The 14307-nt window shown below is 32.4% G+C and overlaps 1 protein-coding gene across 1 annotated transcript; it reads right to left on the bottom strand.

The window, feature by feature from the left end:
• Positions 1 to 1860: 1860 nt before the first annotated feature.
• On the bottom strand, positions 1861 to 5382 carry LOC125828240 (uncharacterized). Its single transcript, XM_049507554.1, has 4 exons — positions 4250 to 5382; positions 3682 to 4104; positions 3529 to 3579; positions 1861 to 3332 (listed from the first exon to the last, which is right to left on the bottom strand). Exons 1-4 carry the CDS (start codon positions 5349 to 5351, stop codon positions 1894 to 1896), a joined length of 3015 nt encoding a protein of 1004 aa, XP_049363511.1. The 5' UTR covers positions 5352 to 5382; the 3' UTR covers positions 1861 to 1893.
• Between the last annotated feature and the right edge of the window lie 8925 nt (positions 5383 to 14307).

Raw genomic sequence — 14307 nt, 5'->3', positions numbered from 1 at the left:
CCTCTGTTTCACAAAGAATGGTCTAATTTGACTTGACACGAAATTTAAGAGAATAAAGAAGACTTTTGAATCTTGTTGTCCTAAATTAAAGTTATGTTTAAATGTACAAAACTGTCCTTTAATTTTATGGCCTTAAACATGCCACGTGAAAAATTGAAATTAAAATGTTACAAAAAAAGAAGAAGAGATCATTCTTTTTTAAACAGACTAAAAAGGAAATGAGGTCATTCTTTTTTAAATGGAGGGAGTAATATTTTTTGGTACAATATTGAGAAATATGCTAAATCATGTATAATTTCACTTATTGTACCTCCTGACATAAGTTTCTTAAAAAAATATTAAAGGATTAATATTTCATTCACCATAATCTTTAAATTCCAAGACTATTATTGTACCTCTTGATATAAGTTCTCAAAGAATATTAAAGTATTATTTCACTCGATATAATCTTTGAATTCCAAAACTATTATTGTACCTCCTAATACAAGTTTTCAAAGAATATTAAAGGATTATTTCACTCACTATAATCTTTGAATTCAAAGACTATTGTTATATCTCTTGAGACAAGTTTTTAAAAGAATATTAAAGAATTATTTCACTCTCTATAATTTTTGAATTTATAGACTATTGTTGTACCTCCTGATATAAGTTTTGAAAGAATATTAAAGGATTATTTCACTCACTATAATCTTTGAATTCAGAGACTATTGTTGTACCTTCTGATACAAGTTTTTAAAAAGAATATTAAAGGATTATTTCACTCACTATAATCTTTGAATTCCAAGACTATTATTGTACCTCTTGATAGAAGTTTCTCAAAGAATATTAAAGGATGGGCACCCTTCACTTCAAACACGGAGGTTGTGAGTTACGTTCGAGTCATCAAGAGAGCAAAAGAGAGTGAGAGGTACTCACTTCAAATTTAATTAAAGCAAGGATTATGTCCTAGAATTCTAAAAAGTCTTGCTGTAAAAATAAAAAAAAACTTGGAAAAAAGTAAAAATCCAGGACTGTCATAAAGTTCCAACTTATACAATTGCAATCTAATTATTACTGATTGTTTTTGTTGCATGTCTCCTCAGAATGCAACAAATAATTCCGATTTTCTGGGAGATATGAAGGAGTTGGACATCACACAAATTAACACCAAGTTTAACAGATTCAAGATGCATCAGAGACACGACTCTTATTTTGCACGAAAGCTAATCAAGTAACGAATTTCATCATAGCTAAAATGACATCTACGAATGGAAATAGTAAATTCTTCTACTATTTTCATCTTTCGAAAGAGGTGAACGGACTATTTAGCCATTGCATAATGCAACCCCTTAATCGAAAGAGAAGATATGACAGTTCAATTTTTAAAATTAATTCATTATGTATTCTCGTAGCCTTTTGGTTAGGTCGTACATATCTAGCCTTCTTTGTTGGTAGGAGGTTTGGTTATTGTATTTCAATTAAAAGAATGGACAATAATGATCAGGATCATTTAAATCCAAAATTTTGAAGAATTGTGGATTTACAAAAGAACGTATGTTATGTACCCACCATTGACTAAAAAATACTGTAGTAAGAAGAATACTAATTTATTTATTTTGGAGAAAATCTTGAATATAAAATGGCTGCATTGACTTTGGACAAAACAATTGAATAGACAGAATAGAAAGAAAAAAAAAACATGCGCTACTGATCGAACCAAAATCCTAATTGCACCTTCTAATTCGAACTTCCAGGGAAAAAAACACCACAAAATGTTAAGAATTAATTTTATATTCCCAAAAACAAATAAAAGAGAAATAAAAAAAGAAGAGAGATGTAATTGCATGGAATATAAAATAAATAGGCATCAATCACTCACTCACTTACACAGAAAGAACTGAGAAGAATCAGTTGTCAATACCCTCCGGCGGCGGCTGCAGACATCGAAGACTGTAACTGTAACAAATGGCGATAGCAGTCTGCTGCCGTCGGTCTTTGCTCCGGGTTATGGTCCAAACACCTATTCTGCAATTCCCTCAGCAATTTCGGCACCCCTACTAATCCACAGCTCTTCACTAATTGCCCTATTCCCCATACATCCACTTTCACTCCATGATAATTCCTTCCCATCTCCGGCGGATGCCTCCCGCTCCCAGTCGCCGCTGCTCCTCCGTGAGGATATAGCTGCGGTGCTGTCACCGCTTCGTCGAATCCCATAATGAACCATTCGTTCTCCCTGTCGATTCTCCTCATCACTTTATCCCATCCCAAATCCCTGTGCATAAATGAAAGATCATGTAGTGCGACTAATGCTTTTGTGACCTGTTTCAATGCTTCTATTAATTGATCGCAATTAACTGGCTTCAATTTGCAACCTCTAGGCTTGAATACCAATGCGAGATCTTTCTCCGATGCCCTAACCACAAATTCCGCGTGTGGGATTCTATGATCGAGAAAATCGTATATCTCTTTGATCCCCAACCATTTTCTCTTACTAGAAAAATATCTCACCACTGTATTCGGAGTCATTTCCATGAAATTTCCATTCCCAAAATCTGTTCGTTCAAAATCGGTGTATGGAAGATGTTTAAAATTACTCCCGTTACTGCTCACGTAATGGAAGCATTTATCCGCTAATAATGGTAATAATCCGGCAATTCTCCAGCACGGGACTAAAGCTTTTAATCTTTCCACTGGTGTTGATAGATCCACTGTGTAAAGATCCGTTCGGATGATTCGGTCCTGTGATCGACTTAACGCACAGAAAGTAACAATAAATCCCACGGCATAGTAACCCAACACGTAAGGAAGGTCCATGTAACTCCAAAGGAATTTCTCTACAATAGAAGAGGACGGATCTAATTGACCTTCTCTTAACTGATCAGTTTCCTCTCCTCTCCACAAGCAAAAATTCCTTAAAAAAGCAGTAACATTAGGCCATTGATCTTGTACGGTCTCCGCGAGAGACGATGAAGATTTCCGTACGAATACCATTTCGATGGAACAAAACTTGGATATGATCCTATTAATGCAATCATCCCAAAGGCCAATGTAAGAATCCCGATCGGTAGCGGTTGCAGCGGTGAGACTAGGGTTTGAGCGCATAATAGAAGTCAAGACATCGTAAGTGATGCCTCTACAGTCTAATAGCTCAGTTGAGGCTGTAAAAAATAGTTCTCTCCCTTGAGGCAAGTCTTTGAACACGTCTCGTCGGAGAGGGAAACGGAGCTCCTCCGGTGGTGGCTGTTGCAAATGCCACGAGAGCTCAAACAAGCTTGGAAGAGTAGGAGGAGGAGATCTGAGACAACCAACGTAGTACTCAGTTGGATCTTGAAATTCCCAAGGAGTAGTTGCTGCAAATGTGTGAGCCAATTTTAAATTATTTTAACTTTAATATGAAAAATTCAGTTGAAAGTAACAAGATACTATTAATGGGAAACTATGGTATAGACTAATATTAAATTCACTTAGCTTAGAAGGGGAAGAATAGAAAATTTAATGATTGGCTTTACACAAATAGAAAATTCTAAATTTATGGAAGAGACTTACATCTGATGGGAAATTCAGAAGAGGGAAGAAGCTGCAATCTTTCACTGGGACCTAAATTGAATAGAAAATTAAAACTGTTACATCCTACAAGCTAAATATTGTAGTAGTACAATAAATGGACTTGAGCAATTAGATTAAAAAAAATAAAAATACCAGAAGGAGCAAGAGCTGGAGAAGATTTTCTTCTGCCAAAGACTTTGAGTTGTATCCCAGATTGAAATCTATCAACTGAAAAACCTTTCATGGGTCCATCTTCAAAGGCCTCCATAGTGCAAGCCACCATAGAATCATCCAAAAATGCAATTTCATCTGCATTTAAAAAACTTGAACCTTGTAGTTTTACTCTACCTCTGTGATGCTCAACTTCTTCAGCCCACAAACTCACCGACTCCTCCCATATCATCCTAATCTTGCCGATGCGCCGAAGCTCTTTTGAAGTAGTAGAAGAAGATGGACCACCGCCGATTATATCTAATGAAGAAGATGGTACTGTTTCAAACCCTAAGAACCCACCTCTTGTTCCATGAATGAATGTTTCAGTTCCAGTACTTGACATTACCAATTGTTTTGCCCTCACTACATCCACACAATAAATACATGTCATTCACAAATCATAATAATGTTCATTGTTTTTAAAATTTTAATTGTTGTATGTACGATGTGAGTAGTTAAATTAAAAGCAAGATAAATTAAATGAGTAATTATTTTTTTGCGCGAATACCAGAGTGAGGAAGTTCATCATCCCTGAAGGGTGGAGGAGGAGGCAAAGACTTGGTAACAACGAGAGGTGTACGAATATCGTCAGCAATAATATTGGACTGAGTTCCGATTCTAGTTTGAGGAGTTCTCATTCTTGAGCCCATAAATTGAGATAATTCTTCAAATACTTCTTCATCAAATGAAGCTGGCAATCTATGAATCTTCCTTTCGTAAGGGGAAAGTCTAAAATAACTTTTTCCAATTTGTTCCCTTTCAGCACCTCTCTCCCATTCATAAACTTTTCTGAATTCACCCAACATGTTGTCCCATTTAGTCCCAGCAGTTTTAGCATCTCTGTTAACTCCATGCCTGTTGAGAAACTCAGCCACTTCTCTATCTTTATCAGCTCTCGTCTTGCCTCTTCCACTTCCTCCAGTGCCGCCGCCCGCGGCTGCTCCTGGAGAACCTTCTAGATGAACGAGCTCTGATGATGAACCACTACCACTACCACCACCACCTTGGTACTGAATTTTCCAAGCCCTAGCTAGCCACAACATCTCGTTAGGTTTCCAAACCGGACTCACGTATTTCCCTTTCCTAAATTGTTGGTGAACTTGTTCTCCTCCTTCGCTCTTGCTCGGCTCTGAAGAAGGCCGAGGAGAGTGAGAAGGAGAAGAAGCCGTGTCTGAAGAAGACGCGGTCGGTACTTGAGTTTGAGGAATATTGGTAGCGGTGGTAGTGTGGGCGGTAGGTGATATTGGGCTTGATTCCGCACTCAGTATAGTACCGGCCTTCTGCTGCTGCGAATGATGTTGATGTTGTTGTTGATGATGAGAAGACGAAGACGAAGAAATGAATTTCCATTGACTTGCAGTATATCTTGGCCGCTTTGTATTAACAACTTCAAACTGTTGCTGTTGTTGCTGTTCGAAAGAAACAGAAGCAGTAGCAGCAGTCGGTATATTATAAAGTGGAGAAGAAGAAATATACGGAGCACCAGAAACCACCGACTGATGCGGCTGCTGTAGCGGTATAGTATTATCTGGTGAATCTTGTTCATGAGGGTCAACTGGAGAGTTGGATAAATGTTGTTTCTTGGTGCTATCTCCTTTGTTTTCATCCATCTCTTCAATAAGGGCCCCAGATGGATGGGAAAAAAAATACTAATTAAACACACACACACCGCCCTAACTCTCCTTAGTCACAAAGTAAAACAAGAACCATACAGAGTATTGAGAAAATGAAACCACCACCATTACTTTGCTAGCTGTAAAACTAGATCTGTTCTATTTAGACTTTCTTTCATTTTTAATATACCCTGTTTCAATTTATTTATCTTAATACAGAAGTATATTTTATAAATATCTAAATTCACAACAAACATTAGTTAATTTAACTCTTATACTCTGAATTAATTTTTTTTTATAAAAAGGATATTGAAGAGACCTATGTTGAATCCTAGGGTATCTTGAAAGGGAAAGAAAAGTGAGACTTGTATAAGAAAAGGGGCAGAGAAAGAAAAGTCGAGATTGTGGAACCTGCAGTTGAATGAGACTTGACCATGAGCTCAATTTTAACAGTAAATGCCTTTCTCTTGTTAATATTTTAGTATTATTTTACTTGGTACTAAAATCTGATCAAAGGGGGGGGGGGGGTGTTCGGAGGGGTATGAAAGAGAAAACAAGTGTTTGATTTGAGAGTAAAAGTAATGATTGTACTGAAAAAAACAGAAAAATGCGGCTACGAATGAGTTAACATTCATTCTTTTAACGAAGAAGCAATTAATGGTCTTTGTTTTCCTCTGTTTGGACTTTGTTTTTATCAGAACAAGACTTGCTTTGGATCTACTCCCATACTTAATTTTATGTGTTTTCTTTCTCTTTATTTACTATTCTTAGACTCCTCGACTAATCAATGCCTCTGCCAACTGATAATCCATTGGCGCATGCATCTTCATTATTTCATTTTTCAACCTATTCCATAATTCACTACTACCTTTTCGATTTCAATTACTCTATTCACATTTTTAATTACATGTAATCACTTATTGAGAAAAAATAATCATGTAGTTTGGCATCACCGGAGTAAATGAGTGTTTGGATTGACTTTTTTAAGTAGTACTCTCTCTGTCCAATAATATATGTTCACTATTGATTCTACACATTACTTAAAAAACTATACATAAAAGGTAATTTTACTATATAACCCTTTGAATATAAAAATATAATGCCTTGAAAAATGTAATAGGAATAAATTAGGAACTAAATGTAAAATTATCTATAATTTCATAAAGTGGATATCCCCAATAGTATAGTGGGCAACTATTGTTGGACGGAAGATACCTTATAAGTTAAGAGTTAAAAGTTATAAATTGATGGTATTCAATTTTGGTCTTTTGGCTTAAGTAAGGGTCTGTTTGGAAAGTCACCTGGTAATTGGAGTTGGTGTAATTATTAGGGTAGTAATTACAAAGTCTAGTAATTACGCTGACATGTTTGGTTGTCTCAGTGTAATTAAACTGTAATTACACATGTCATGTTTAAATGTCATAGTGTAATTACACATGTTCTATTTGGATGCACAATTGCAATCATAAAATTATATTAAATTTAAAAATAAAAATTAATTATTTAAAATTTATACTAGACAAATACGAAAGTTTATAAATGATATTAAACTAAAAATTTAAGATATATATTATTTTTTGAAAATATATTAATTAATAAACATATGTTCTTAACTAATATTATGAAAAAATAATTGATTTATATTTTTTTCAAATTAATATATTTCAATTGAATTGATCATAAAAACTAAAAGTATGAAAGTTTCTACGAACATCATGAAATGCATGTTTGATAAAAAGATTAATATACAAATAAAATGTCATAAATTATTAAACTGTTTGACAAAAAGATAATCTATCAAGTTAATTAAAAAATGACTTACAATGTGAATTCAATATTACCAAAACAAATGAAACTGAAAATATAACATAAGTTATAAAAAAATTTTAAAAATTAACATAATACTCTTATCGCAAATTTCAACATAGCATACATAAATATGATTTATTTTTTTTATTTTTTTAAAAAAGAAAACGTAAGTCTATAACCTTACTTAACAATAAATTCTATTTAAATTCAAAAATTAAAATACTAATAAAATTATGCTAATGAGAAAATAAGCATGGCATAAAGAAATAGATAATAAAAAAAAATTACATAGAATCACGTGGTAAGGTTGAGAATGAGAAGAAAATGAACTATAATAACATAAATAAAAAATAAAATTTTAGAATAATAAAAATAAAAAAAGAACTTAAAATAATAGAAATAAAAAAATTAAAACAAAAAAATAAAAATAGAAATAAAAGAAGAAGTTAAAAAGTAATCCACTGGTAATTACACTAGCAATTCACATCCTCTCCATGTGAATTGGAGAGTGTAATTATCTCCTTGCCAATTACACCAATTACCTGCTGACCAAGTAATTACATGTCCAACCAAACATAATAGACAATAAAATTACACCCAATTACACCAAATCCAATTTCCAGGGTGGCTTTCCAAACATGCCCTAAGTGCTTAAAAACACTTTTTGTTTTTTTTCAAACGCTTTCAAAAATAAATAAAAATGTTTATAGGTCAAATACTACTTAAAATAAGTCGATTCTAACACCCAAAGAGTACTCCGTTTGTTTTAATTTAATTCACATATATTGACTTGCCCGAAATTCAAGAAAATAGAGGAAAATTTTGAATCTCATGGTGTTATGTTAATGTACCAAAATATCTTTTACAATCTTAGGGGTCGTTCCAACGATAATATCAAATAGTCCTGGGATTAAATTTTAGTGTCACTTAATTTGTTGTTTAGTTGACAAGTTCAAGATAACATATATCGGAATTAATAGTTAGTACCGGGATAAGTTATCCCTCTCCTTGAGTGGTATAGTAATTTTAATACACAATATACAACAATTCAATAATTAGGAATAGAATTTCAAAAAGAATTAGGAACTCAAGAACTCTGAACTCAACATCAACTCATCTCAAGAATATTCAAAGTTAAGAATAGAATCATAGATTACTCTTTTACTGAATTTAGATAGATGCAAGACGTGAGGGCTGATAGCCTTATATACCTGGAAAGAACAAAGTTCTTGGCGAAATTGATGGAAACTTGCCGAACGCTTGAAATCCTAACTTTTTCTCCCCTTGAAACCCTTCTCTAATGATTTGAAGTGTTAAAGAATGTAAAAGGGATGTTTAACACTACTAAGACCCTTAACTAGGTGTAAAAGGGTCGAAATTCAGGCTTAGATGGGATGGAAAAAGTCTGAAATACCCTTAATTAATAGAAAACACATAACTCCAGGTGCGTCTAATAGAGGTCCAAACGGAAAAAACTCGTCAAGAGGTTGACTGCCCATCATCTGTCATCGTCAAAGTCACCTGAAATTTTTGCATGTGTGACGGATCAGCTGACAGTCTGTCACAGGTTTGACGGCCCATCAGGGCTGTCGTCGGCAGTTTTTTTACACTTAGCTCTATTTTCAGCGACCTTTTTCCTTTCCATGTTCCGGGTCCTTACAACAAGAAATCAAACACTTAATAAGAAATATTCTTAACATAGCTAATCTCATCATAACTAATCATTTCATAACGTGTATTCAAATCAAACGACTCCTTATGGTATTAAAAAATGTCATGTGGAATGTTAGAATAAAATATAGGAAAATTACGCGGTTAAGCAAACTTATACTACTTAATTACTCATCATAGTTATAGTTTGCTATAATTACTACTCGCGACTAACATTATACATTAATTACGTGCTAACTTCGAGTTTGTATAATTAGCCACGTTTGTATATGTATAATTCGCCACATTTGTATAATTCGCAGCTAACAATTCTTTGTTTGATTTGTATTTGTATACGATTGTTTGTATTTGTATATGACGATGATTTCCTTTGATTTTTCAGTTTTGTCATCATATACATTCAATCTTTTTGTGTATAACTTTTTATAGTTTGTATAAACGTGTAGTTTTTGAATTTTGTATAGTATAATTTATATAATGTAATTTGTATAATATATTTTGTATAATTGTTTAAAGTTTATACATTTATGTTTGTATTTATTCGTTATTTCAAGTTTTATTATATTTGTATAATTTCAAACTTTATATTACCTAATTATACAAAAACACGTGAATTATATAAGCGTACTTGCAAATTATACAACAAATGAAATTATACAAATGATTGTCCTCTCTTACTCGCCTCTCTCTACCCTCTCCCAATCTCGCTCGCCTCTATCTTCCCTCTCTCACTCTCACTTGCCTCTCTCCTCCCTCTCCCAATCTCGCTTGCCTCTTTCCTCCCTATCCCAATCTCTCTGCCATCTCTCGCTCGCCTCTCTCCTCCCTCTCCTAGTTTCGCTCGCCACTCTCCTCCCTATAACATGTATCTACGAATCGTATTTAGAAAACTATAGTTATGGAGTATAATTATGCTATTTTTGAGTGGCTATATGCGAAAGTTTTGCTTAAAAGAAAATATACCGTTCTTTTTAAAACAGACTAAAAAAATGTAGATCTAACAAATTAAAACAAATAAAGTATTTACCCTAGTCCTTACTTATAAACTATTATCAAATTTAGCCCCCACTCTATTTTTATTACAATAAAACATTACTTGATTGCTTGAGTAGTGAACAAGTTGGGCTAAAACTTAATTGGAAGCCATTGAAAGTTCGCTTAAGCTTTAGTTTGAAAATTTGAATTTTCAAAAATAAAATTTAATTCAAGTAATTGTTTGAAATAAATTAGATTCATCCTAAGAGTTTGAATCTCAAATTTGAGACAATTTAAGGTGGTTTGAATTGGAAACTTGAAGAAGATCTTGGAATAAGATGACATATTTATCTTTCGTGTATTAGTAGTTTATTCCATACATATGTATCTGTTGTGTAATTATTTTTTTTGTATATCTATGTAGACTGTTGTGTGGACTGCAAGTGACAAACGTTTACCCCTAGTTACTCCTGATAAAACTCGTTGCATGTTGTAACTTTTTTTTTTTTTTTGTGTGGGTGGGAGTGTTGGGGGGGGGGGGGGGGGGGGTATTCCTATAGTTGAAAAAAAATACTATAATATTGATATTGAATTTGAATTAAAAATAGTAATTAAATTATCATAAACACTGTGTTATGGAAGCAATTTCCATCTGACTTCGATGCAAAATATTAAGGTCGGTCACTCTCTAAATTTCCATAAACTCTTTCAAGCACGCACTCAAGGTTGAAAGTAGTGCCCATAAATTCGCAAAGACTAGGAAGTAAAAGAGGGATAAAGTATATGAGACAGAAAGCCAACAAAAGGGATAAAAATTTCTTTATGTGAACATGTTGTCTTATTAGGAGAAGACAACATATATATATAAGTGTAGGAATTGCATGTTTTGGTGAGGAAATAAATGAGATATCCGTTGAGAATGAATTTGTACATAATTCTCATCAGCACAATTAATTCGATAGAATGAATATGAAATTTTACTTTGCATATTCATCGGCACAATCAATTTATGTGAAAACGCTAACAATCGTTCGTATATGTAAAGGAAAGATAATAGGAATAGTTTCTAGGCAAAAGAAAGGAACATGTACTTCAGCATTATTAATATATTTTGATAAGAATTGACACGTAGTGAAATGAGCCAACAACAAATATTCATCATGTGAAATACTCTTGAACTAAATGAACATAAGTTGAGACCTCCATAACACATATCATATTCTTAATTTTATACAAATTCCACAATACTAACAAATTAAAGTGTTTTTATGGTCATGCACACATACCTTGGGTCTTATGAATGCTCTAGAAAGACGACTCTCAAGTCTTTCATAAAAGGCAACCATATCTTTGCACTCAACATAGGTGATTCCCTCAACTGTATCTCAAATAGACCACCTGAAGGCTATAGAATCATTAGGAGCAAAGCAAGATCAATCTTATAAAACACTACCTCACGTCATAGGAATTTAAAAAAAAGGTGTATATTGAGGCCTAATGGGTCCACCACACTACCTCAATTAATGGGTTTTAGCCCCATTCCCCTCGATGTTTTAAGGATCATTTTCCATGTCAAACCCTTGGTTAAAGGATGCACTAAATTTCTATCGAACCTTACATATTTCAAGTAAATAACATTATGTTTCAACAACTGTTTAATTACATCATATTTCTTTTCCAAACTATTCCATATTTCCTTAGTAGATTTATAAGTAACAAATAAATCAAATAAAGAATCAGTATAATTTTGTAACCTTTTTTGTTGTTGTTGTATAGAACTCAGAGTCAAGCCTGTAATCTTCTTATCGAAAATTGACAAAAATACAAAGAGAAAACAATAAATATGTACCAATCACGAAACAATAAATTCACCAAGGCCAAGTTGCTTTCGATGAACTCATAAATTAATGTACGTTGTTTAGATTTGTCCCCCAAAAGTATCTGTGTGGAGTAGCATGTTACGTTGTTGTATATATCTAACTAAGTGTGCCATATCTGTTATAAATTTTACCAAAAAAATGGATCAGCAGGTTGGTTATTTTTCCAATTGTGTTTGTTTCCTTATTTAGTTAAACATAGCTATTATATTTACAAATACATAATTATAATATTTAAATATCATCAAACATAACAATAATTAAGGTTTTATAACAAATTCCTAAAAAGGAAAAGAAAAAGTAAACACGACTCCCACCATCATTCCCCCCACCCCCCAATCTATTTTCTCTCCTTCCATTAGCGGATCAGAACTGTTACTAGGACGACCTCAAGGAATTTTCCTTGAGGCTTTATTCACTAGGTTAAATATTTAACTTGTGTGAAGAAGTGTCATTGGTTATATATATATATATATAAATAAAATTAAACCTCTATATATAATGTATAATATAATTTTCCGACTTGGTCAATATAATTGTCAGATCTATTTGAAGAATTTAGTAATTTTTAAAGTTGTATCTAGATTTTTTAGGGTTTGCATCAGTATCTAGAATTGAGTGTTTTGTTAATCTCTCCTAATAAGTATTGTATCTAAAATGTTTTTGAGTTATATCAGTGTATCTAGTAAAATTGAGAAAGTGTATATAACAAAACTGAGTGCTTAGTTGATTACTCGAATTGAATGTTGTATATGATATAGAGTGACATGCCCCAAAATCACTGTATCTAGCAAAATGAGAAAATATTGATACAACTAGATTGAACGAATAATATAGTGTATCCAATTAAATTAAGTTAACAATACAACAAAGTTGTTGTATTAGTAATACAATGCGAATTTCAAGAGATTATATATGAGATACAATACGAATTTCAGACTTGTTGTCACGCATTGTAATTATCAAAAGTGTTACTACGTATGGTAAATCAACACCAAAGTAGCGCTATTTGTGAAATTCCTCTAATAAAATCAACCCCCAAACTTCCACTTCCTCAACCCCTTTAATTCAACTGGCTTACTTCCGTTTAATTTATTGGTAAACTAGACCAACTTATAAATTGACAATTGGCTCAAAATTTTCTAAAATTCAGAAAATAACAATGAACCTAAATAACTTATTAAAATGGGATAGAGTACTTTCAAACAATTTATATTTTGTTCCAACAGCTAAACAAATAAATGAAAACCTTAACTATTTGCTATATCAACGGGTTTTGACCACTGATAATTTTTGAACTAGTAAATGAAGTCATGATTCACGTTGTATTATATAAAAAGTAGGCAGAAGTTTTGGATTCGAAGATTAAGAATATCTGAATATGTTACTACCACTAAAAAAAATAAAAAATATATAAACTTATGTCTCAATTTACGTGAAATTCATTTTTAGTCAGTTTTTAAAAAAATACTTTCTTTGTCTCATTTTATGTGACACTTTTCGAATTTCGAGATTCAAACAAGTTTAATTTTGACCGTAAATTTTTTATAGATCTTTTAAACATTTTGAATTATCAATTGTTGTGACTTCTAGTACTTTTTATGTAGTTTACAAATATATAAATTTCATTTAAAAAAAAATGAAGATTTCATGCGCAAATTCTCGGTCAAACTTAAATTGTTTGACTCTCGAAAAATGAAAAGTGTCACATAAATTGGGACAGATCGAGGGAGTACTATTTTCTTATATTTAGTATTTTCTCTGTCCCAATTTATGTGACATCTTTTGAATTTTGGAGATTCAAACAAGTTTATCTTTGACCGTAAAATTTTCATACATTTTTAAATATGTTGAATTGTCAATTATTGTAACTTATACTCCCTCTGTCCCATTTTATGTGAGGTAGTTTGACTCGGTACGGAGTTTAAGAAAGAAATGAAGACTTTTAAAACTTGTGATCCAAAATGAATAATTTTGTGTGGCTGTAAATCATATCATTAATGGTAAAATAGACATTTTATAGTTAAATCAGTTCAAAAAATTGAAGATACCATGCGCAAATTCCTAATAAACTTAAGTTGTTTGACTCTCAGAAATAAAAAATATCACATGGATTACAAAGAGAGTAACAATTTGATTTTAAACTGTTCATTTCACCCTTATAAGATGATTTATGACACAAACATTTTTTAGACCATAAATTTTAATTATTTTTTTTTAATTAAACAATATCACATAAATTGATCTATATAGACGCACAAACATTTTTAGATCATAAATTTTAAATTTTTTTAAAATTAAATAACTTCACATAAATTGAAACTAAAAATGTGATCGACTTGAAAACGCACGTGAGAGAAAAAATGGAAGGAAAAAAAAAACACTTTGGTAGACAACAGGAAAGTGGAGCAGTGGATAAAAAAAACCAGCCCCAAGTAATAAGTATACAAAGCTGGCCGGCCAGAGACACTCCGCTCCCTCGATACCTAGCAACCCGCATTATCTTTTCTAATTAGATTCGTAGTTTGTCTCGGAGAGACAGATTCAAAATTTATATTTAATGAATTATATCTTTATAATTTTATTATTATAGTGCTTTTCTGTAGTTTCAAATGTGTATA

The sequence above is a fragment of the Solanum verrucosum genome, unplaced genomic scaffold (genome assembly GCF_900185275.1).
Source record: "Solanum verrucosum unplaced genomic scaffold, falcon-dt-bn FXZP01000047.1, whole genome shotgun sequence".
NCBI lineage: Eukaryota > Viridiplantae > Streptophyta > Magnoliopsida > Solanales > Solanaceae > Solanum > Solanum verrucosum.
The sequence above is the reverse complement of the archived record's forward strand: the minus strand, read 5'-3'. Positions and strand labels throughout refer to the sequence as shown.

Coding starts and splice junctions, on each gene's coding strand:
- LOC125828240 (XM_049507554.1), bottom strand. CDS start 5,351: ATGGATGAAAACAAAGGAGATAGCACCAAGAAACAACATTTATCCAAC. Junction 3,580..3,681: donor TCCAGCTCTTGCTCCTTCTG/GTATTTTTATTT, acceptor TATTCAATTTAG/GTCCCAGTGAAAGATTGCAG. Junction 3,333..3,528: donor TTCTGAATTTCCCATCAGAT/GTAAGTCTCTTC, acceptor ACACATTTGCAG/CAACTACTCCTTGGGAATTT.